The sequence below is a fragment of the Dermacentor andersoni genome, chromosome 4 (assembly GCF_023375885.2).
Source record: "Dermacentor andersoni chromosome 4, qqDerAnde1_hic_scaffold, whole genome shotgun sequence".
Lineage (NCBI taxonomy): Eukaryota > Metazoa > Arthropoda > Arachnida > Ixodida > Ixodidae > Dermacentor > Dermacentor andersoni.
In genome coordinates, this window is record NC_092817.1 from 60983193 (window position 1) to 61008615 (window position 25423).

General features: G+C 44.2%; 1 protein-coding gene across 1 annotated transcript in view; it reads right to left on the minus strand.

The window, feature by feature from the left end:
* Positions 1–172: 172 nt before the first annotated feature.
* LOC126536698 (annexin A4-like) overlaps positions 173–25423 on the minus strand; it is a 39995-nt gene continuing 14744 nt past the window's right edge. Inside the window, exons 6-14 of the mRNA XM_055073853.1 lie at positions 22945–23039; positions 22458–22662; positions 20799–20878; positions 20583–20639; positions 19179–19368; positions 12585–12643; positions 6928–7050; positions 2387–2445; positions 173–336 (exon numbers count right to left, since the gene is read on the minus strand). Of these exons, the coding sequence (XP_054929828.1) occupies positions 2389–2445; positions 6928–7050; positions 12585–12643; positions 19179–19368; positions 20583–20639; positions 20799–20878; positions 22458–22662; positions 22945–23039 (866 nt within the window). The 3' untranslated portion in view covers positions 173–336; positions 2387–2388. The remainder of the gene's footprint in view (positions 337–2386; positions 2446–6927; positions 7051–12584; positions 12644–19178; positions 19369–20582; positions 20640–20798; positions 20879–22457; positions 22663–22944; positions 23040–25423) is intronic.

Here is a 25423-nt window from a genome sequence, read left to right on the forward strand (position 1 = left end):
TCGGTCGTAGAATGGCTTTTTAATCGCAGTCACCACTTAGTACGTGGCCTTAGATGCAGGTGACCCAGGATGCATTCAGCAGGAGGATGATGCCGATTCGCAAGTATAACGGTGACCTATACAAGTACTAAATAAACACTTGACTACTTAAATACATATTCATTTGATTTTAATTAAGGTCTACCGCCATTTTCTTCAAGGGCTGCTTTTTGTGCTACTGCATCGCACAAATATGCTCTTTAAAGTTAAAATTTTAGCGTTCCCAATGCGCTGGCGTAGCCTGTTGCCACACGAAGACACCGGATTCTCCGCAGATTCCTGGTACGAACGTTATGCCTGCAAATGGTTAAATAAATGAATGAAGAAATTCATAAGTACGTAAAGCAAAGAAAGAAGATAAACAGTTATTGTGCAGAACAATGTTTAAAACATCATTTGTTTAAGTCTGCAATAAGCCCGCCAGCCGTACCCAAGGGTCCAAATAGGCCTCCACCAAGCAAAAGTCTAGAAAAACACACTTTCATGGAGTTCTTTCTTCCATTTTCTTCCTCAGACAGTGCTAATTTTAGCACCGAGGAAAGATAAGCAGTGTAACCTTGTACGATATGGTGGGAGCTGTGAAAGAACTAGCATCATATTGGCACAACGTTATACTGGAGCGGGAAAACGGATTAGGGGCCAAATTAATTTTTTTATTCATCAGTGTTATTTGCCTTTGGCCCCCTGCCTGAACTAATAATATGTCCGAAATCACGATTGGCTGTCATTCGCACTTAGGAACAATGATTGTATACGTAAGAACATTTTTTTTTGTGTGTGAATACGGCCTGTTTCTTGTTGGTGCGTGACAAGCTATGCAAAAATAAGTTTCACATACATTTTATTTAACAAATTAGATGTGCACTACATAGGAGACTATAGTCTTCTACGTATACTTCAGACAAAATTTGCTCTAACGAAAATTTCCTAATCGCAAGCTATGAAGTCGGTGCGTATATTGAGCTATCTGACATATCTTTATCTGGAGGGCCTTAATGCTTAAATTTGGCTTGAATATCACAAGAAATTCATTTCTTTGCCAACTTTGTAGGTATTTTTTTAAAAGACTATATTTGTTAATAATTTCAAATTATTTTTAGCATACATTATAGCAACAGGCAAAACGGGAGAGAAATTATGGTATACCTGCAAAATAGCGCAGTTTATGAAAGAAATTTCGGAAAACACAACATCTATTTCTTTTTTACTGAGCCAAATAAACGCGGAAAATTCTGAAATTCATTCAATTATGACTTCATATGCAAGAAGAATGCCAATATAATGGTCTAAAATAAAATTTGTTATGGCACCTAGTTACAGACCTGATTGAAAAATATGTGCCTCCCACCAACTTTGCTTCTTTGCAGAAATCTCAGAGCGCCCACGTGAGCAAAACATATTTGACAACGAAAATACTTGGGTGAAACCTTATTCACACAAAAGCAATGTAGCCCAATTTTTTTCAAGAAAATCAATGATGGGCATGTTTCTTGTCTGGCACGTTTTGCATGGAATGACCCTATATACAATTTGGCAGTTTGACTTGTAAGCTGCTTCCGTGCATGAAAAAAAAAAGTTAGGTGCTAGTTTTAACCTCGGAAATGTTCTAGAAGCAAAAGTGGTTACCGGGTATTTCGTTGTAGTTCCATTATTTCTTCTTTTTTTTTACATCACGTGAAGCATATAACAAGATTTCGTTGACTTATGTGGATTAGCTTAGCAGAAGGACGTTACTTGCGCGACGAGTCGCTATGCCCAGGTGACTAATTAAGGAAAAGGTTCGCTAGATAGCTTCTTAATTTTTCCTTTTTGATTAGTGGCTGTGTCGTTGGGCTGCTAAGCACGAGGTCGCGGTATCGAATCCCGGCCACGGCGGCCGCATTTTGATGGGGGCGAAACGCGAAAACACCCGTGTGCTTAGATTTAGGTGTACGTTAAAGAACCCCAGGTGGTCCAAATTTGCGGAGTCTCCCACTACGGCGTGCCTCATAACCTGATCGTGGTTTTGGCACGCAAAAACCCTATAATCTTTTAAATTATTCTCTGTAGGGAACATGTTCCAAGTCATGTGTGCTCACCAGAAATCGCAAAACTTGCACCCCTTCGACATATCCAGCCTTAATTAGAGCGTGCCGCGAGATACACCAGCGTTAAAGTAAAAAATTTACCAAACCATGCCTAAGGCAGTTGGGAATAATCTTAACTGCAACGCCATTGCGTTTTCTAGCAGACACTTTCCGACGTCGCATTCTGTAACAGCGTGCCAGTCACTACACGTTTAGGGTCAGTGCTAGTGGACCAACTCCGACGACGACGCCATACGGGAGGATACAACGCGATTACTTACAATCAGTTTCCATTGACGAGGGCAAGAAGCGCTTTCCTGTAGTCTCCCGAGGTGTCACTCTGCGGTCAAAACAGCAACGGGGACTCAATACGGTTTATGGTGAAACGTAACTTATGCACTTTCAAGCGCTGCGAAGATGAAACTTTTTCGACAAGAAAGGAGACGGGCAGACGAAAGCGCTTCTATGACAACTAATTTTATTCGATAATGTCACGGTAAATTTTAAGGTTTATAGGGTGAGGGAAATACAAGACCATGGGTGAAGGTAACACAGTGAAACTGGACAAGATAACGGATGCTAAGACAGAAATTGTGCAGATCCCACGCACTGTGGGAATCGATGTTATGCGAAGCATCTTAGGTGTACCTGGGCTATCCAGCATTGTTTGGGGTGTTGCAAACCATTACCAGGATAAGCAACGTGTTTGTGCAGATTGTATAGTTGGTCGGGAGCGTGCGTGTGTGTGACGACAGCCACACGACGACGACCTCGTCGAAGACGGTCGTATGCTAGTGAAGGCATGATTTCTAAGCCGGCTCGACAGACGCTTAAGACATGACGATTGTTGGGTTCCACGTTGGTAGTGGACGAGTGTGAGAGGGAGAAGCACGGATCAGCAACTACGTGTTATACAATCGCACGTACCCATGACTATGCCATATGGTGTGTGTTAAAACTACGATGACATTTGTACGCCAGCGAAGAAATGTTAAAACATGGTTAACTTGGGCGATCATGAAGTCGGCACAACGGCGCGCAGTTTCTACGCAGCGTAAACTGCTACGAGAAAGTGCTGGGAAATGTGGGCCGGTTCCGGAGACAGTGCAGCAAAACACGGTGCCTAAAAGCGCAAGCTGTCACAAGAAAAAGAAGACGAGAAAGGGGCATGTGACGTACGCGGCAAGTGTTTCAATGAGCTGGCTGCCTTTGGAACCGGCGGTTTTTTTATATGGGCTGTGGGTGGTAACTCCAAGTGCTTTTGTGGATATCAACTGGGAAACATCCCCAGCGAAGTACCTGGGAGTCCCTCTTCAGTACTATGCTGACACTGACCTGTAGTGGCGAGCACAAACTGTAGAACTACGAGGTCAAGTGGAAAAGTGGAAAGACTGGGACCTATCAATGTTTGCACGTGCCACGAATTACAGTCTGTTTCCTGCAAGAAAGCTTTGATGCGTGCTACAAGTATTACACTGTTCGCATGTAAACTTCAAAAGCTGCGTCGTGCTTTTGTCTTGTTCGTTTGGGGGTCAACATGAGAGAGGACAAGCCGGGCACACTTCTTGATGGTGGGCTTGGTATGGCCCACATATTCGTGAAATAGTTTGTCAATCGCTTTTTTTTTTTTTTTTGCGGGTAACCATCCCAGGCCCCTTTCTGAGGACCGTATGTCAAATGTGCTTATGTAACGCTCTACCTAAATTCATTGTTTCTTCTGCGTGCTTGCCTGTAACCATACGTAGCTATCACAGAGAGGCTGTTATTTCATGCCAATTTATAACTGGGTATTTTTGTTAAACTTATCCATGTGGGATAATGCATAAGAAATCACATAACGATGTTGTAAGTACTGTTTTTGCTATACCTTTGTATCGCTCTATGTACTCAGCAGGCGCTGGAAAAAACGTCCTAAAACGTGTTAAAAGAATGATTGTACCATCTGGCGTGAAGACTGGCGTGCTACTTGTAAGAACATAGATAGAACAGAAACACATCTTTGTTCCTTGAGGTGTAAACTGTTTATTATGTCCAAAGCCGGAGACGATTGCGCACGTTTTTGTTTAATGTTGGGACGCGGTTTACTTCTAGAACATACTCCAACTAACTATACAAAGAACAACCTGCCATTAGGTGCGCATGGAATACGGTATTTGGCAGTAAAAAAATGATGATCGTGCACTTTTTATGCATCAGTGCAACTTGACCTGCACAGTATGTCGAGAACTCGGTTGGTATTTCGCCACAATGATGTTGATGCAAAACCTGTCGGCTAGTATTTTCGAGAAGCTGTAATAATTTTTCTCGGAGTGAATAAAACACAAAGTTGTGTTCCGGAGTGGGTGCCGCATGTAGAAACTGTACTGCATATATGAAACATTTCTAACTTCAATAAGAACAGCCCATGTGGGACTGGCATCCGAAATGTGTTGTATTTCCTTTGGCATGTTCACTCGAGTTATTTAAGTACATTATGCTTTGCTGGCAATAAAGACCGAAAAAGTGGTCGTGGCCTAGGGGTTAGAGCACCGGGCTGCTGTGCCTTACGGCAGAGGTTCGACTACACCATCGGTCATGCATTATTTTCTCTTCATGAAAGGGAGCTTTGACAGGAACCCATCTACCTACCTATACCTAACGCAACCTACCAAGAACGAGGCAAAGAATGCTGCGCATTAAAAAAAATACCAAACCACCGAGCACATCCTGAATACCAATAGCCAAGATGCGCATCGTCGACTGAAGTTTCACTTAGCCGATGTAGTGATCACTTGTGATCTAGATCACTCAGAGGAGAACGTTGGCCACGAGTATTCCGGATGCGCTTGGTGGTTTAGTTTTTTTAGAGCATTTTTCGTCTTGTCTAGTCATTGAAGACAATGTCTTTCTTGGCGAATTGGCACGCCACATTTATGTATGAAGTATACTTATCTCTGTTTCACAACTCTACAGCTTCTCACTCTGGGTAGTGCAGTTCAATGTCAGACGCTTTCCTAGACCCCCCAAGCGCGGAGTAAGGCGCTATAGGGTGCCGTGAGCAGTGTCTCCTTGCCTTCAGGCGCACTTCAGGACGTAGAGGAGTGCAACATCGCACTCGCGCCTGGGAAATTTCAGTGTATCAGGGGAGCGACATGGAATGAGACCGGCACTCGCTACTCGCCTTTGCATTGCCACGCCGCGCCCGGACAAGCTGCTGACCGAAGCGGACTTCGAAGTGCGGAATAATAAGCGTGCTGAGGGTGCGAGGTGCCGCTGTGGATTCCCTCGAAAGTACAGTTTGGAGGCAATTCAACCCCTATAGTTGACCTTGATCAAACGTTGTCACCCCAGAGTGGCTCTCACAAATAAGTTATACAGTTCGCATTCAACTAATTCTCCCCTAGAACTTGGTCAGAACGAGATTGTGTTCCATCGACTTCAACTAGAGGTTCAATCGCCTGCAAACGCGTGAGATATACAAATGCGCGAGTGAAAGACACGATCAAGGAAATGGATGCACGTGGGATTGTAGTATTCAGCTTCTTTTACCGAAATGACTAAACCGAGCAAGTAAAAGGGAGCCATTCAATGTCTTAGACGCTGACCCGACAATTATGAACTGAGGATGACTTTCGGTGAGAAGTTGGTTATATTTACGGCCCTTCGCTTTCAAATTTACATTTGTTTAATTTCTTAGGCGGGGTGAGGAGAAGAAAAAAAAATTAGCGTTACTTCTTTTATGTGTATAATCAAAGGCAATATGTTCGTTTTCGAACCGGTACAGAACCTGATCATTTCTAGTCATCTAAAAATTTATATATTTGATTAGAACAGAATTCGTCATTTTCATGCTTAATTAACTTATTTCTTACGTTACCTATTGCATAATATTTAATTTGAAGAAGATTGCGGATACAAACAAATAAATTTTATAAGTGTATGTTATGTTAGCTGAAACTTAACAAGGGAAGAAGTGAATTTTCTGAGCGGCAAATGAAGATTAAAGACAAAGTCACGTGGTCCACGTTTATGACTGCTTTTTCATCGTCTCCCATTTCATCCATAATGTGTTTTCGAATAGGCGCCAATTGATAGTTTGCACTTCACATGTTCGGTCTCGTTCCATCCTCCATGTTCGTTCTTGTTCGAGTTGTTTCCTTACGATAGCGCAATATGGTGCAACTCCACCAAATAGCCCTATTTCAATCGTTGCTAACATACTTCACATTTAAACTTTCTGCTCAGACTTGCTGACCGTTAGTAACATACTTTACATTTAAACGTTCTGCTCAAATTTGCTGACGCACATTATCCACGAAATAATTCGCATCTTTTCCATGTTTATCAGAGTCCGCAGCCGGTGATATCAAGATTAATATTGATAGATTTTGTTTATTTTATATCACTGACCGCTCATCCATGCTTATCGTGTCGAATCGAAGAGCGGAAAGGAATACGAGTTTGACATGTAACTCTTACTAATTATTCCGGACCTGAGGGGTAATGGCGACGATAATGCGCAGTCACTATATAATGGACGTTTGGAATGAACCAGAGCGCTGGAGCTGCGTATTTCACTGCAGGGTAGCGCACTACATAATGATTGGAATAAAAAATATATGGGTTGAATTAACAAGGCTCTTCTGTAGTAAAACCTAGAGCCATATTCTCAGTACGTAAAACAGATGAGCAGTTTCAGACATAGGAAGATAAGACGCGCTTTAAACAACTGAATTTCCATGGCATGAGGCAAAGCGATTTTTCCAGCGAAGGCACTGACCCCTCCGCGATTGCACTTGACGCGCCATAATTAGCAGCGCTGCCCCGTATACAACCCTCGCACCCTTATGAAGCTGTCCAGCGGCGACTTGTAGTTTCTGGTGAACTCCTCCTTGATTTGGACCATGTCAACTTCACACCGGGACACGACTATCCTAATGAGCGCCTTGTCGCTGGTTCCGAGGCCCTGCATGCGCGAAGAGAGGCACGTATGGATTCACTTTTTGACAAATGCATCTCAGCAATGAGAGCAGGTAATTATTGCGGTACATTCGCTGTCTGTGGCACTGCGGCGGATGCCATCGTGGCTGGGTGCCAAACATAACTGCAGACATATTAAAATAAAATTAGAGGGAGAGACAGCCACTGTTGCCGTTGGTGTATCAGTATATGGAGCAGCGCACACGTCAGGTAAAAGCGGTGAGTTCGGATTCATTTGGCGGCTTGCTGCCTTCCACTATCGTCGCATTTAATTTGCCACAAATATTAGAAACAACATTAGAATAATATGACCGCTAAATAAGGCACTTCAACTCTCCCAACGTTCTATTAGTTTCGGATATTCCATAGGCTTCTTTATTAGATACTACACTATCGCTTGTCCTGCTTGTTCAAGTGATATTAGTTTTCAAGGTCTTACATGATTGGCGCAGAACTATTCATCATTGAGCGTTATAGTATAGCGGCAACACCATTTTAACTTGCAGTAAGTTAAATTTAAGATATCGCCGGCCGCCGCAAATGTTAGCATATGCGTGATGCTCAGTAAAGTGCCCTGAAACGAGGTCTCGGGTGGGAAAACGTAAAGCTACTTCAATCATCAGTAATTCAGTGGTACGTGCATCATTAAGATTGCCTTAAGTTTTCTCTCAAATCATAAGAGCCTTCTTGTGAACAGAGGTCCTGGTCACAAGTACGTCAGCCGTGCTTGCGCAAAGCATATTGAGCATCGTCTAGTGTACATTCTACAGAACTCCTTATTCTTATTCTAGTTATTATTAATGTTCCTGTTCCTAAAGCTAAGTTTGTTCTTCGCACTTTTTATGACTTCGCACAAGCTGATGGCCAGTCTATCAGTCATTTTCTTGCTGATTCTTTTGCGGATTTTGGGCGCCCCAGTATCTACGACGATGTAAATAGTTTGGTTTAGTTTTTCAATGCTGCCGTATGTGTACATGCGTCAGCCGCTTTGTTCCACTCAAAACCAAGAAAAGAAATGTTGACCTGCCACGAATCACCAGAGAGATCCTTCACCTTTCTGACCGCCTTGCTAGACTTAGGCGACAAAGACGCACCACCGGTGGCTCTCTTGTATAACCACACTGTTTCAGACTATTAAGGATGAACTTCGACTAAAAACTAAAGCAGCCAGAGATTTATTCCACGCCATTAGTTTACCTAGGGCCTACAACGTAAAAGTATTCCAATATGTCTTATTCCAATCTCCAGACGTCAAATTTGCGTAACCGCCGACGCAAGCATCGGGGGGTAACCCGCAGCGTTGTCTGAAGAGACCAATCAAACGCTGTCCTCATTATTTATAGGAGGACACTTTTGTTTGCATTAAAGGGACACTAAAGTGAAACAATAAATCAGTTTAGACTTAGACTAATAAAGCATTGTTTGAAAACCCTGCAGGCAGTCATTACGAAACAATAGATTCATTATTAGATGAGAAAATGAAAGTCGAAGTATGAGTATTTGAATTTCGAGCCGATACCCCAACGCCGGTACGTCAGTGAGACGTCAGGGATTCCAAAGTATCTTTTCGAATTTGGTCCGCATTGGCTGAATAAAGGTTCCCGAAACTTGCTATGTTCAATATTTGGTTCCTTTAGAACAGAATGTAGTCAATCTCTACCGCCGTATAAGTAAGTAGGCCCTAGAAGATGCCATCAAAATCCATGATGTCACAGTGATCAGGTGCGGAAACTTGAAGGAGGCGTGGCCACCTGTCTTTCGTTCTTGCGCTTTTTCCGGCTTATCAAGAGTCTTATTGTGGTGTCGCAGAAAGGTAATTACTGATGCAGAAGAAATCGTTTTTCTCTTTAGTGTCCCTTTAAAAGCGAATAACATTGCCTAGACTAAGCGGATTCGTCTTATCTAATTTGCTGACAAGAGGCAAGGAGCAGGCTCAAGTGGAGAGAGATTCTATGGGGGGGAGCCAGTGCACTGAAAATCGATAACTGGATGAAACGGGTGGTACCAGCGTCTGCGATTAGTCCGCTTTCCTTTACTTAGCTTGCGGTGGCTGGTCGAAAATCGCGGCGGCATGCAACGGAAGGTTATGAATGCTTTTAAAACGGGTCCTCAGCAAAGAAGAGTTGGTAGGTCGAGGCTGTGAACGTGATAAAAGTGCTCGACAATGTTACACGGCCACGCAAAATGTTTTATTATACGCAAATAAACCCATGTTATCCGGTAGGTGTGAGTAGCCAGTGCCTGAGCGATTGGCGGCAGCCATCTTTTATTCCTTTCGGAACAGGGCAGCTTATGGCTATCCAGAAGAAAACTCAGTTTTGGTCGGTATATTAATGCATCTTTAACGCGCACACGTCACTTTGACGCGGAGAGTATTCGCGGTTTTGTGACGTCGCGTGACAGGCAGGTGAAGTGGGTGCAGCTCGAAAACTTTTGACCTATAGCCGAGGGCTAATGGCGAAAAGGTGTCGAATCAGAAATAACTATTTTTCTTTTGTTCGGTCAAATCATGCATAATCACTGCGTACACGTGATATGCGACGGGGAGCTATCGCGGTTTTCGTGATGTGGCGTGGCAGACAGGTAAAGTGGGGATGGTACAAAAAAGTTTTTGACCAATCACGGAGGGCTGATTGCAGAATTGGAATAGAAAAGTTTGGAATAGTTTTATGTCATAGCACCCCTCGTTCGCTAAAATTATATCCTAAAATATGTTGGGGTGTGATTTGGCCTGGTGAAACAACATCTCAATCCTTCATAATAAACGATGTTTCGACTGATGATCCTCATGTTATTGCAGCTGCTTTAAATTCGTATTTTTAGTCAGTCTTATCTGCACCCAACTTTGATATCCCTTCTTTCAGTTCAGAATCACGGCTTGCTATTACTAACTTAAGTGTATCCATGTCAGGTGTCTTAAACTTAGTTTTAAACTTAGATTCTAAAAAGTGTTGTGGTTCTGATAACATGCATAATTCATTTCTCATACTGTATGCTTTCCGGTCCAGCAGGTTTCTTACAGTGATATTTAATAAATTCTTGCAAACAAGTACCATTCCATCAGCATGGAAACTTGCGAAAGTTATTCTTTTGCAGAAGTCTGGGAGTAAACAAGAACTATCCAACTGCAGACTAATTTCCTTAGCCTCTAGTTGCAGTAACCTTTTAGAATATGCGGTCTACAAAAATATTATGGAGTTTCTTGAGGCCAACAATATTTTAACAGTCTTCCAGCATGGATTTAGCAGTGACCTCAGCACCGCGCAAGCATCCTAATTTACTCATGACATCTGCCACGCTTTTGACCTAGGCTTTCAAATCGATGCCATATTCGTAGACTTTTCCAAAGCCTTTGATACAGTTGTACATTCCAAGGTTTTCCATAAAAATATTTTAAATAATACTAGCTTAGTTACCTGGATCTCTAGTTCTCTCTCACATAGGTCGCAATGCGTTTGTTTAGATTCTGCAAAATCACCTATGGTGGCCGTTACCTGTAATGTTCCACAGGGTTCAGATTTAAGGCCGCTTCTCTTCCTTCTGTATATAGATGACCTACCTAAGAACGTGCTACCAACTAAAATCCGTCTTTACGCCGATGACTGTATTATCTATCACACAATTACCAGTCTTGAAGATCACGCCATTCTGAATAAATCATTTTCCATCTTTTTTGTGGCAGATGGACATCAATTTCCGCAAAACTGTCTCTATGACCTTCTCGACACGTACTACACAATATCGTCTTCCTGATTGTTTCAATAGTATTCCTCTAGAAAACATTTCTCAATATAAGTACTTTGGCCTTCTATTTACACAAGATTTATTCTGGTTCAGCCATATTGAAGCAACCGGTTTTAAAGCTCTAGCACATCTAGGTTACCAAAGGCGTTCTTTGCGCTCAGCCCCCAAAGAAACAAAATTGCTCACTAATAAAACCCTAGTGCGGCCCATCTTGGATTACGGGTGCGTCATTTGGAATCCATGACTTAAATCAGACATAAAAAAACGCGAATCCTTCCAAAAAAGAAAAAAAAAAGCTATTCGAGCTATATACCGGCGTTACGCCAAGGACTTCCCCTCATCTAACCTTCCCTCCTTTAACCTCTCCTCTCCAGTAGAGCGGCGTAATGTAGAAAGGCTGTTTTGCACCACTGTTAAGTTTGAACGTTGCTCCATCTTTGGAATGCATTAAGTTTACTAAAGCGTCTAACACACGGAAGTTTCACCCTCTAAATATAACACCCCTGTCCGCCTGCACTGAAAAATTCAAATATAGTTTTGTCCCCGATCCATTCTATTGTGGAATCTGCCTTCGCCTAACATACGAAAATTGACACTTGATAACTTCGTTAAGGCAATCACTGGTTAATACCCGTGATTCCTAGGACCATGTATTACACACGATGTTCATGTGCATATATGTATGTATTGAGACCATTTTTTCCCTTTTTCAACATATTTCTTACACTAGTGCTTTGCTGTGTGTCAGGGAGTCAGAGGAGTCGGAGAGGAAAGGCAACGCGAAAGTAGTTTTCGCCCGACCGCGTGGAATGTGCAGGATGTCCTCTGGGGCCCCCTGGGCGTCACACAATAGCCTCTTGAGATCTGTAATTATCCGTGACGCCCCTCAGAATTACTGGGAAAACTACAGCGCTTCCCTTTCTATTAACCTGCAAGTCCGGAGGGCGCGTAGATAGAACTGCACAGGGAGGCGCAGAGGCAGTCCCCATGCAAGGGGGGGGGGGGGGGGGAGGTGAAGTGCGGAGGCAAGGAAACCTTACCACTAAACGACAGGGGTTGCCGGGAAACTGGATGAGCTTAAGTTCCAGGTACTGTACAGTTCCTGCTACTTCTGAAAAATAAGCACCATGCAAATACCCCGCGGGAGATTTGCGGCTATGGCATTGCCGGAGGTCGCGGAATTGACCCCAACCACGGCAGCCACATACCGACGAGGGTGAAATGGAAAGCGCACGTGCACTTATGTTTTGGGAAACGTTGAAGAACATCACGGTGAAAAAATTAATCCGAAGTTTGTCACTACGGCGTGCCTCGTTATCCGATTGCGGTTTTGGCACGTATAGCCCCATATTTTCGTTCGCACATGCTATTTGCCAGTAGCAGCTTGCATTCGCTAATAATATGACTATCATCAAGTCAATGCATCAAGAATAACTAGAATTTGCTCTTCCTAAGGATTCTATTGTAAGAGCTTTTTGCAAATATGGGGGCTTAAAATCCGTATTCCCAAACAACTTAATACGTTGTTTTGAAATAAACCGGCCAGACGAAGGCAAAGAGCACTCACGAACCAAAAGCTTCGTGAATTTGGCCCCAGAATTGAAAGCTACTGCAAACGTTTACCGTCGCGCGACTTGATTATCCGTGCGAACGTAGAGATCACATACGCACCAAGCATGAAAAGTTAACCATAAAGGCCTCTCTGAAGACAGCTTCCTCCGCATACAACGCAAATTAAAAGAAACTCTTCGGGACAGGAAGCTAGAAATTACTCACTTTCATTGTCTTGTAGAGCTTCTCGGCGAAATAGGACGGGATGTTGTAGACGCACTTCACTGCGCAGCACGAGAAGGGAAGCATAAAAATGTGCCTAATAAGTGTTCTTCAACCAATAATTACATTTTTTATCACATTACCAAAAACAAAACGCCAATGAAAGCTTTTATTTATTTATTTCGTTAGCTTCTCTCTGGAACTTAACAAAATACGTAGTTTAGAAGTAACACGTGGGCCTTGTGAGACAGCCACTAGCAAGAAAGTTCATATTGAAGCGCACTTTTTAAACAAAGTAAAGAAAGCGAGGGCTACGATAAGGTCAGAGTCCTCGAATACTTTTCTAAAACGTGTATTAAATGATTCTGATAGGGTGCTTAGTAAAGAAATCTTCTGTAAATATATCGTCGGTTCGGTGGAAGCAGGATAAAAGTAATTGAAGGCCTTTGTCTTGTAGTGGACTCAGATCGACAATAAAAAATACTGCTTCGACACAAGACTTGCGCTGAAACCAAGACATTAAAAACGCCGCTAGACATTCAGCTGTATATTTTTCTCTGAGGCCCACCAAGTTATTTCTTCCTGGCGTAGCCCCATATTTGTCTCTTCCGAATAATGTTTCATAACATAGCATGTGTCATGTTGCGTATTATGGCCCCTTCATGTCATATGCTGAAAATGTTTACATTATTTTGGTCAATGTGCAATCTTCACGTGGATATTAGCAAACAAATTTTCACGAATTCTCCTAATTGTTCACTTTTGAACACATGCCGCAATCATTCACAATTGAAATGGCTCAGTAAGGTGTCAATGTCGTGGTATCGACCCCCGAATGTAACGTTTCGGTGTTCCAATTAGTTTCGTCCTTAAATGTCCATAGGGGGCTATATATCCATTTATACTATATATATATATATATATATATATATATATATATATATATATAGATAGATAGCTCAATTCTAGTTTATGCGCCGACCTACTCGAAGGACTGCGCAAGCCGGATCCACTTGGAACGAATTCTCAGGACGACACCAGTTTCGAGATATAAATTCCCGAACTTTGCGGAGAAATGAATTGGTGTTATATATATATATATATGTATATATACACTAAGTGGATATGACTTCAATTCAGCTAAAAACATTGTCTTTTCGGACAGGAGGGAGAGAGGGAGGGGTCTAGTTTTTACGGTATATTTATTTATTTATTTCATTATTGAAGACTACAACCTCGATGTAGGGTATTTAGTAGGGTGGGCTTACATTTATTATATTTTTGCTAATTAGCCAAAAATATATACAGGGAACACAAATTTATGTTTTTTTTGCATGTAGCACGACGCTTAACTTGAACTAAACACATAAGCAAAACAAAGAAATTGCAAACACAACACGTCATGTGAGATGTCATATCAGTACTGAAGATGGCAGGCAAACAGATTCATGGATGGTCGTAAGACTGATTCGTCTGTAAGTTGATTACATTCGTTTGTTGGTTTAGAAAATACAGAATACCTAAGCGTGTTACTAAGGATGGAAAAAGTAGCTATTGTTAACGCATGTCTAGGCCTTGTGACATATACCATGGAGAAAGAAAATAGAGATAAGTCTGCCTAAATTTGACGCGCTCGATTACTTTTGTTTGAAGTTTAACAGCTAAACACGGTTTCCTTGTGTTATTGTCGGGAGGTTTTCTTCCTATAATATTGCGGTGATCGAGGTTAGCCCTAAATCGGTTATGAATAAAACACATCCCCACATTTGTATTTTTTTATTGTGTTAATATAGGGCACAAGATGTTAGTTGCATAATCTAACATTGATTGTATAATTGTTGAAGCGCAGTAAGGCGAACTGCAGCTGTAGAAAGCTTCAGCACTCGTCTATGAAAGAAAAGCTTATGAAACCATGGGAGTGGAAAATATCGGAAACAAAAAACAAGCTCGCAAAAGGAGACAACGGTGAGCACTTATGCATGTTAAACATGTGCGCTAAATGTAGAGAGAAAAAAAAAGAAGGTTATTAGTGAGCCTTGTTGGATTAATCACCCAAACATTGCAATTTAACATGCATCAAATTCGCTCAGCTTGCTGCCCTTCATCCGCATAGTAGGGTAGACAGCGTGATATCCACTGCAATTTCCTTTCAGTCAATTTCAATTGAAAATACAGTTGTTATTTACAGTTAACCCCCTAAAAAAAGATAAAGCTAGGAAGGGCAACAAGCTGGCATCAACTCCCTCATCTTGACGCTATACGCTTTTCACGCGAAGCTGGAGGCGCGTTTCTGAAATTTACTTTCTCCATCGATATGACATGGAACAATTTATCTGGGCTTAAGCTGCGATTTTTGTAAACATAAAAATCACAACCCCACCCACTGCTATTTGTTATGCTCTTATTTTGTTGAAGAATCCTGCTCATGGAACTTTTCCTCATTACAAGTTCACACACACGAGAAATTACCAGCTTTGAGCACAAATTCTGTTTTCTTTTCATATTGGCGGAGAACGTTCCTTTATGTTGTGAAGGGCACCTTCACCTCGCGCACCTGCGCCTGTTTACGCACGTTCACAACACGTTTTTTCATGATCCCTGGCGTTCGAGTGAGTATGATGGTGCGACGTCGTTCGTCCCGTTTGAGGGGTCTCTTAAACACCTTCATGTCCAGAGCGTTCCCTCGGCGCGCATCATCGTAAAACCATTGTGCGCTATGCAGGTGCCCCGACTTCGGTGCTCGGTGAGTCACAGTAGCTTCCGCGGTTTACTACAATCGACTTTATTTTCGCGCGCACCTGCAGTTCCCGGTGCCGTCGAGCAGTAGCTATACAATCAGGGAACACTCAGTTCCTCGAAACGCTGCTGGTTACAATTTACCATTTTAGGCGGCCTGTAGCGGCTCGACTATCCCCTCCAGAGCCAGCGACGATCCCCTCCAGTGGGCTCACGAGCTGGTAGCGAGAGCATGAAACACGCTCGCGCACTCGACCATGAGAGGCCGCGGTATCGGCCGCTCCAGAGATCCCGCGGTACCGTGGCCGGCCGGTATAAATAAACCGTGACTACGGCGGCTACCTCTTCGGGCCGCCTCCGACAAACTGGCGATCCGGACGACCCACGAGTTGGTGACCGGACGTGATCATAGATGGAGGAACATATCGCGAAATTTAATATCCGCGAAGTATTCCGAAATTTCGACATGAAAGTAAATCGCAAGAAATAAAGCTCGCAAAAATACATTCATTTAGCATTCGTTGTCAGATCCAGAGATGAGCACATAAGTATGACAAGAAAAACAGACATTGGTACCAGTATACTTGGCCATCTCTAGTTTATTTTGTGTGTTTTTTCCTATTCTTTTTGATCTACAGCGTTAGAAAAAATAACCCAATACTAACTATAAGCCCGTTTCAGGCCTTGAGAGAGTAAGTAGCATCTTACCTTATACTTGCATAAAATAGAAAAAAAATTATGCGGATCCCAGGCACTGTGGGAATTGACGTAAGCGAAACTTTCTATGCTGCTTGCTTTGATTGATGATAATTAGCGGTTATGTTGACGGTGAATGTTTAATTTCTTCAGTGTTTTGTGCAATGAAAGAGTGGCGAGTTAATGGTAAATGTTACCTTGCGTGCACCACTGCAGTACACAGAACACAGAGTGAGACAAGTTCGCTTGAGGCGTTGTTGTGCGCCATTGTTCATAACCTCCGAGAAGGTTAGTATTGTCATTTCCTCACCCGGCAAACCGCATCGGGGCAGAAGTGCCAAAATTTACTTGAATGATGACACTATACGTGCCAATGCCAGAATCGTATTATGAGGCATGCCGTAGTGGCAGACTACGGATTAATTTTGACCCCCTGGGTTTCTCTAACGAGCCTCCTAAACGAACGTTTTGTATTTCGTCCCTGTCAAAATGTGGCTGCCACGGTTGGGATTAAACCCGCGACCTCGAGGAAGGATACCACGGAGCCACATAGCCGCAAGGATACCACGGCGGGCACAGAACTGTTGAAGTGCGACGCCTAGACTCTACGATGCTACGATGTCCCCTAGACGCTACGGTGCTTTAATGTGGCTTGGAGTCTGCACGCCGTGCGTGAATTGTCCGGTTGACAAATTTACAAGGCGTTTATTGCTGAGAAGTAGCAGAAACGCACCGCACCATACCTTGAACTTAAATTTGTCCAGTTTGCCCACAACCGCTGTCGTTTTAAGCAGCTATAGTCGGATACAACTCAAGTCGGCAGTGAAGCTCCGCCAGCCACTGTTGCTCAAGCGAGGCTGCAAATTGTTCGCACTTCAAGCTTTCCCTGTTACTTAAATAAGGCGGTAGCCACAAAAATAAAATTATAAGCGCGTAATTGTATATGTTTTCACTCGTCTATTATAGAGGAATGGTGAAAGCCTAATTTTTTATTGAACTGAAATAAAACGCTTGCTTCGCTGCAACTATTTACGGTCAACTTTCACTTCAGTTGACATTGAAGTTTCATGAGTCAAACGGACTCAGCAGTGAAATCAACTGTACCGTGGATTTTTGAAGGGTGAAATGCTCAGACTCCATACACTTTGTCCATGTCTGTTGCATATAGGGAATGCGACTAATTCGGGCCCTTCTGCATTGGGTCCAATACTTCTTTTGAAACAATATCTCGATCTAAGCGCGATCTGAGATACAGAATTACGCTATGGGGCTCAGTATGGTGAGACAATCATTGCGAAAAATGTTCGAAACCGTACATTTCAGTGAATCAGCAAATTTAACAGCAGATGATCACCAAGTGTTAAGAACTTGAATTGAAGATAACTGGAAATCTTTCCTTCGATTGCGTTTTAGCATAAAACATTCTTATGAGAGCCAAAGCACTTCTTGTTCATCTGGCAGTTCTTGTGGGCCAATCTCGAAGGAAGTGCAGTCTAAAGTATGTGCCACTTTAGTCACTGGGTAAGTGCCACTGTGTTATGTTCACCTGGGCCAACAAATTATGCGCTCCTGGGACCACTGGGTGTGTGGCACAGGGGCCACTGGGCAGATGCCGCTTCTCAACGAACGTCTTTGACACCAATTTATATATGTGGCGCATGGGGTGTACCACTACTGTGTGCCACTTTGTGTGTATACTACTTGGTATGTGCCGCTCGTCAACGCACATTTGTGACACAGCTTGCGCATGTGCCACTAGGCCCACTATGTTCCAGTGGGTACACTAGTCATCATACCGTGTGGGCGAAGCAGTGCACTGACCAGGACAAAGCAGAGAGACACATGAACACCCTACACTCGCTGCTAGTGTGGCTTTTTTTTTCCGCTTTGTTCATGGTCGGTGCTCTGCTTCACTCACATAACTGGCCTGATGATTAGTCACCAACTCGCCCAACTTTCCACGTTACTGGGCACACTAGCTATATGCCACTGGGCATGCGACACTCTTCAACGAGCCTTTCTGACGCCAAATTTGGCCGCTGGGTATCACAACAACAAACACCTTCTACGTATTGACGTATACGTAATGCGAAACGTTAAGTAGATGTAAGCTAGAGTGTAATGTGCTTTAAGCTCTCTCGCAGGTGGCTTCGCAGACGAGGTCTTCTTAGCTGAACTAACATGTGTTTTGCATGTCTGAGATATGGATATCTCGTAACCTCTTCCAGAAAACAAAAACTACCCTTTCTAGCCTCCAGAGCGCCGTAGCGAGACCCAAATGGTATTAAAACGTAGGCCTCAACAAGACAAGAAGCGAGGATTGGTCCCGGAGTGGCTTAACTTACCGTTACGGGCATAATTAGTGCCAATATAGTGGGGGAATTATCCATATTGCAATATGCTTTTGTAAAGTGTGCACCGTCGTATATATGGACATGTTGAAGCAAAGCATCCGTACGACACGCTTTTGCGAAATTGAGTAAATTCGCTTGTACTAAGCAGGGCTCGCGCGATGCAATGGTTTCAGAAAGGCAACTGGAACAAGCGAGTATTAGTCGCTGGGCGGGGGGAAATTGCAGTTGCGGGTGTGATTAGCGCCAATACACAGCATAAGCCTACTTTACGTGTTGGTTCAAAAAAAAAAAAAAATTGGGAGGAGTCTATCAAGTTCTGGCGCTAAGGCAGACAAGGTTTACGCAATTGCGCGTTAAATAAGATACAAATGAGATACGAAATGAATGAATATAATGAACATGAAAAAGAAACACAAAGATACAAGATATAGAGATATAGCCAGCATTTAATCATAGAATCATTTAAACCACCACCCACGTCGAGCTTGTCTTCTTTGAACCATGCACTTCGTTGAACCTTTCTTTTTATTTAGTTTCTCATCAAAATTAAAGACTATCGACGACGGTTGCTAAACTGCGAATGTGTTCGCGAAATTAAAATTCCGGTATTCTAGCTCTGTCTGGTTTCTTGAGAAAGCAATCTATGAGCCACGTCGACAACGTTGACGTATAATTCCAGCTGACACTAAATAATGAACAGTTCGTTTTTATTCTGTCACGGGGCGTCTGACATAGAGAAACTTAAACTTAAGACGCCTTGACAACAGTGTCTACACGTATAGCACAAAGCAGGGCATCGGTGGCCACCCACCTATGGCGAGCAAGCCCCTGCGCAGATCTCCGCTCATCTCCTTCGAGATGGACTCGATGATGGTCTGGTTCGTAAGGACGTTGTACTCGCGAAATACGAGTAGCAGCTGTTCGTAGCTCTGGCTAGCCAGGATCTGGTTGAACATCGACTCATCGGTGCCCCAGCGCTGGATGCCCGCTTGCTGCAAGAGCTGCGTGAAATATTAGACCGGGAGTCGATGAGCGCGTCTATTTCGAAAAGTAGATAGCGTGGATGAAGAAGCGACGCGTGTTTTTCGTAAGTAGCGCAATGTCAAGGTAACTGAAATGCGACAGATGCGTAGTGTTCCCGTTCATTTTCCTAGAGAAAGCAGGGTGCCCATGCACTGTGTATTGTAAATTGCGTATCGTTAAGCATCATGCTTCGTGTTAGTGGCGTGTGCTTTGTGTACTCAATACCAAGACTTGTGTAACAACTGCGTCTGGATTTCGTCTTTTCGCAAATACCAAACGCAACGGCCGTGAAGGGGACGGTTTATATTTGACGACAGAAGGCTCACAGACACAGCGTTTACATGAACCCGTCGTCTAAGGCGGATCAAGCTGTCTGTCTTGGGTTGAGAGCTACCCGCCACGCTCCCGTAAAAGCTAGGATGAACCAGACCTGTTTGTAAAGTGCGTGAGGACGTAGTCAGGTAATCGACGCGGGATACTGGCTGCACTCTCAGCTCAAAAGAAAGGTTCAAAAATTACAAGGTCTCTCAAGACCTCTCTTAACAGGTGAACGGCGAAAGCTTCCTCTTCCTCCTCTTATCATTCGCCTCTTTCTCTTTGCCTCTTCTTTTTCTCTTCTTTCTTTTAGTCATTGCTGCTCACTAAGCATTTTTAGTCATTTGTAATCAATCGCGGCCACAACAAGCCGTCGTTAGACATGTTGGTCATATCATACTTATTAGTAGTCATTGCAAGTAATTTCAGTCATTATTAGTCATTACTGCTCACTAGTAAGCACTTTTTAGTCATTTGTAATCAATTGTGGTCATTACAACCCACCGTTAGACATATTTGTCATTTCTGAGTGATTAGTAGTCATTACAAGTCATCAGTAGTCATTACTAGTCATTATTAACTTCTACCAATCTCGATTACAATGTTATCATTCACTAACTGTCACTATCAATCATTTTTCATTCTTTCATCTGCCTTCATATGGCGTGACGACGCTTCGGCGGGCACTCCGGCGGTCAGATCTGCTAACACAAACTTCACCATGAACCTAGAAAGGCTTTCGCCTTAAAAGTGGCGGCATAGGTTTAATACACCGTTCTCGTGAATGCGTCTTCGTTTTTATTGGATATCGAAGACAAGAAATCTACTGCCAAATGTAGTCAGAGGAGCGTGAGATACCAAATTCTGGCGAACTCACGTGAGCGTCGTTCCTCGCTCTGCCGGGGTCCGGAGTGACGTCTTCCTCGCGATTCGCCTATGTAAAGTAGAGGGGACGAACTTGGTATGCACATTCGGATGTCCGATAGTGACGTAATGTGGTCGGTAGAATGCGTGGTAAGCAATAATCCTTCAGTGATTTCTACTTCATTGCTGGTATTTTTTTTATCTGCTACTGACGACGCTTGTAACTCACGTTGCACATGGAGACCAAGAGTCTTCGGAAGTGGCCCGACGTTTCACTTCTGATGTCCGCCTCGAGATCTCTCCCGAAAACTGCAGAGGAAAATCGCGTGATCAATCTGCGATTGATCGCTGCTAGGTCACAGAAAGTCCTGCTTGACACAGGGAAAATCATACATCCACCTATTCGTAGCAATTGCTACAAAGGAACTGGTGCTACGAAATTGCTACGAAGTGGTGGATGTCTGATTTTCCCTTTATTAATTACTTCTCTCCACCTTGCGGGTCTCCGCAGAACTATTACGTCAAAGTCCTGCTTGCTACAGCTAGGAATTAGGTTTTTCGGCATCTATTTTTTTAAGTTCGGGAGGCATTTATAGGCATTTATTTTCCTCGAAGAATTCAGCAGTTGTCAGAAACTATTTTGACGGTGCCGCTTTATTTGCATTTTCAGCGCTTTCTTGGGCCATAAAATTGGTCGTCATTGTTTGCAATGCGAAGCAAACAGTGACACGAGAGTAGAAATGAGTTGAGGGCATGCATTACAGTTGAAAAATTAAAATTAAATTATGGGGTTTTACGTGCCAAAACCACTTTCTGATTATGAGGCACGCCGTAGTGGAGGACTCCGGAAATTTCGACCACCTGGGGTTCATTAACGTGCACCTAAATCTAAGTACACGGGTGTTTTCGCATTGCGCCCCCATCGAAATGCGGCCGCCGTGGCCGGGATTCGATCCCGCGACCTCGTGCTCAGCAGCCTAACACCATAGCCACTGAACAACCACGGCGGGTTTCATTACAGTTGAAATTTTCGTTGAAATGCATGGGCACATACATAAGGAGGTCCTCGTCAAGGAGCTTACAACGTTTTCTGTTAATCGTACGAATTTGGGAAAAGCTGCACGCCCCGTTGATCCTATACTAAGTACAGGAAAGGAAAGTGTTTTAAATGCAGCACCAGACATCCTACGGAGGACATAGAGTGTGTAGATTCCTTTATTTATAGCCCTTTCTCACTGGTTACCGTGGAGATTGACGAACAAGCACTTGTGTTTAAGATTAATGTTTAGAATGCGCGCCACGAGCCAAAGTCAGGGTCGTCACCCAAGCGCCCATCGGCACTCTTATTGCAGTGCGTTCCGCATGGCCGCTTCTCAATGAGGAGTTTTGTGTAGGGGAACAGCCGTTTTTCTATTAACGATCATCATGGAAAAAATCTCACCAATTGACAACTCCCCGATTATCTCACCTTTGTTTTAGAATAAAGTACGATGGTCTAGATCACCGCTGGTTGCTTGTATATGATGAACAACACGTTGACTCGGCTCGGTTTACGGTTTATAGATAATAGTCGGAGCTTCGCCCGATAGGCGAAACATCGATTGGTATAGCAAATTAGTAGACAGCTATATATACGAAGTAAGGAGAGTAGTTTTATTTGCCGTAGAGACTTGGAAACATTCGCGAAAGTGCCCGATTTCGAAACTACAGTAGAGGAACCGACAAATTAAGCAGTATAACTGAAATGCAACGGTAACAGCAGTCGATAGAATGGCCACATATACATTCCACACCGCAAACATGAAAACGAGAGTGAAGCGTGGCGGCGCATTGCAGAATTAAAGGCTAGCGATGCACGAATTTAAGCATCTGGGCAATTCAATCTCACCCTGGTGGAAGCACTCTTTGATCCTCCTGATATCGTCGTTGCTTCGCGTGCACAGGATCTCCACGAGGCAGTCCTCGTCGGTGCCGATACCCTTCATGGCGCTGCGCAGCTCGCGGGCCAGGTACTCGTGCATCGGGAACAGCAGGCCCACCATTACCGACTTGAAATTTCCGGAAAGCTCAGATTTGATGTCATTGACCAGGTCCTGCGGAGTACAGCGGGCCACAAGTGCAAGAACAGACGGCAAAAAGACGCCGGCACGCCGGTCTGAGGCTTACGAGCAGCTCACAAAGGCATGCGTTGCGTCAGCGTAATTTCAGTCGCATTCGGGGATCGTGCGAACAGCGCGCGCAAGCGCAGTTGTGCATGTGCGCGGTGACGCTTCGATAGGTCGATGGGTGCGTTTGCGACTGAAGCTAATGCACCAAGTGGTCCTGAACGCGACGTAAATTAAATGCTAGCAAACAATACATGCAAGTGGACTTACTCGGCCTAACATCTGCTTGTATGTGCTGACAATCTCAAGCCTCTGGGATGATGGCCGTGAGCATAGGATATTGATAAGGGTGTCTTCGTCAGTGCCTAAGAAAAAAAAAAAATTCAGTGGCCATTTAGCGGTAAATGCGAGATATATCCCTCACTTAAACCGCGACCACCCCATTGCAAAGTGTTGCCCAGCGGCTCACTCGGCACCCGTCCTGCCTGATCCTTATATATATATATATATATATATATATATATATATATATATATCATGCGCTAGCGTTAGGAGTGTCGAAAGTGGAAAAAAAAGTGTATATGTATGAAATGTGAGAAGCTGGTCATGTGCTATAGAGATTGAGAGGGGATATATATCCCCTCTACCACATGACCAGCTTCTCTCTTTTCACACATATACACTTTTTTTTTCCACTTCCGCACGCATAATGCTAGCGCATTGAAGATTGCCCGACTCAACTTGACATCTGCGTAATGCCAAGCATCGCCTGAATCGTGGCAGCACGCGACGACGACTCGCGCCGAGCTTGCGGAGTCTGAGCAGCCCAAGACACAGTTTGTCGTTTTGCTATTTATTGCTTAGCCGACGAACGCGTCCCGTGACGTGCCCACGGTAATCAGCCAAGCGCAAAGTGCAAAGGTAAGTAGTATTCAGGGGTGATATTCCTAAGCGATCACACCCGGTTATACGTCATCTTCCAGAGATTTCGCGCGTTTCTACATCGCACACGTCCAGGAAGACGAAGGAAGACATTGCTGGCACAGCGCCAGAAACGCTGACAACTGAAGCGGCACGCTGCGTTTGTCGCAAGCGAGAACGCGACGCGGCTGCCTCTCTGTAGATGGGGCAGTAAACGGCCACTCCGCCACCGAAGCGTGGGCAGAGCAACCAACAACACCCACCAAGACACCCAGAAATATCGCGCCATGCACAGCCACGGCCGAGGGCCATAAAGGGAGCTGCGCGGTCACCTGCCACCCCACGCCTAAAGACCTTCGCCCCCCTACGACGGGGTGCGATGCCGCCAGCGCGAAACTTGACGCGCTCTTCAGACAGCGCATCACGTAAGTTCGCGCGTCGACACTAGTCGACATCGCAAAAAAAAAAAATCGCAGCTTCGCCAGAAAGGCAATGCACCGATAATAATAATAATAATAATAATAATAATAATAATAATAATAATAATAATAATAATAATAATAATAATAATAATAATAATAATCAGCTTATATAATGTCCACTGCAGGACGCAGTCCTCTCCCTGTGATCAATTACTCCTGTCCAGCGCCAACCGATTCCAGCTAGTGCATACGAATTTCTTAATTTCATCACCCCACCTAGTCCTCGAGTGCGCTTCCCTTCTCTTGGCACCCATTCTGCAACCCTAGAGGTCGGCTATACCGTTAGAATACCGGCAATACCCGTTCGCTCTCCGATCCACCCCGCTCGCTTCCCGTCTCTCGACGTTATGCCCAGCATTCTTCGTTCTATCGTTCTTTGCGCTGTCCTTAACTTGTTTTCGAGCTTCTTTGTCATTCTCCAAGTTTCTGCACCGATTTCGATAGCAAATTAGTGGATAGCTATACGAAGTAAGGATAGTAAGTAGCTTTAGCGGCCGTATAAACTTGAAAACATTTGCTTACTAACTAAATTAACAATGATAGAATGTGTAAGCATGACTGAATGATCACATAGGAAGGAACAGACGCACAGAGACAGCGCTGTCTTTGTGTGTCTGCTTCTTTCTACGTTCTCGTTCAGCTGCGCTTACACATTCTCTCATGAATTCAAACTGACTAGCCCACTAACGTGTTCTAACTAAATTAAACAGCACGTTGTTACGCGAGCACAGGTAAACATGAACACATTTTGCTCGATGAGCGTGGAAACTCGCTGCCGAAATTCTGGAGTGAGGAATCGCGGCAGCAGCAAGCGAATTGACCTTCATGCATATCTCGCTTCAACGTGAACGAAACGTCGAAAGCACAGCGCATACGAGGCTACCGGTGCTATGCGCAATCCGTAAAACAACGCAGATCGCTTTGAATATGATGCCCGCGTGGTGGCGCACTTTGGGCACGTCGCACGTCGCTTTCAAGACACACGAGCGTCGGCAACGCGTCCCTACGGCGTCCACCAAAGGCGTCTACTATACGGCGTCCGCGCTTCGCGTGGCCAACGCCGTAGTAGACGCCCCGGTTGTCTCCCCTCTGTACGGAGCGGCGGGCGAGGAGGACATCGAGGCACCCTAGCAGCCGCCGGAGAAGACTCCCCTCCTCCTCGCCTGACACTCCTGCCTCGCGCGTGATAGGAGAGGGCATGGATCCTGACCGCGTTCGTCGGCTCACGCTCACACGCTTTCACTCGGAAATACAGCATACGGCGCGAAGCGACGGTTTTGTCGCCCTTGGACTTCATTGGAACCTCACGGCGACGCCGACGACAGAAATGCGCCCGGAGTGTCCAT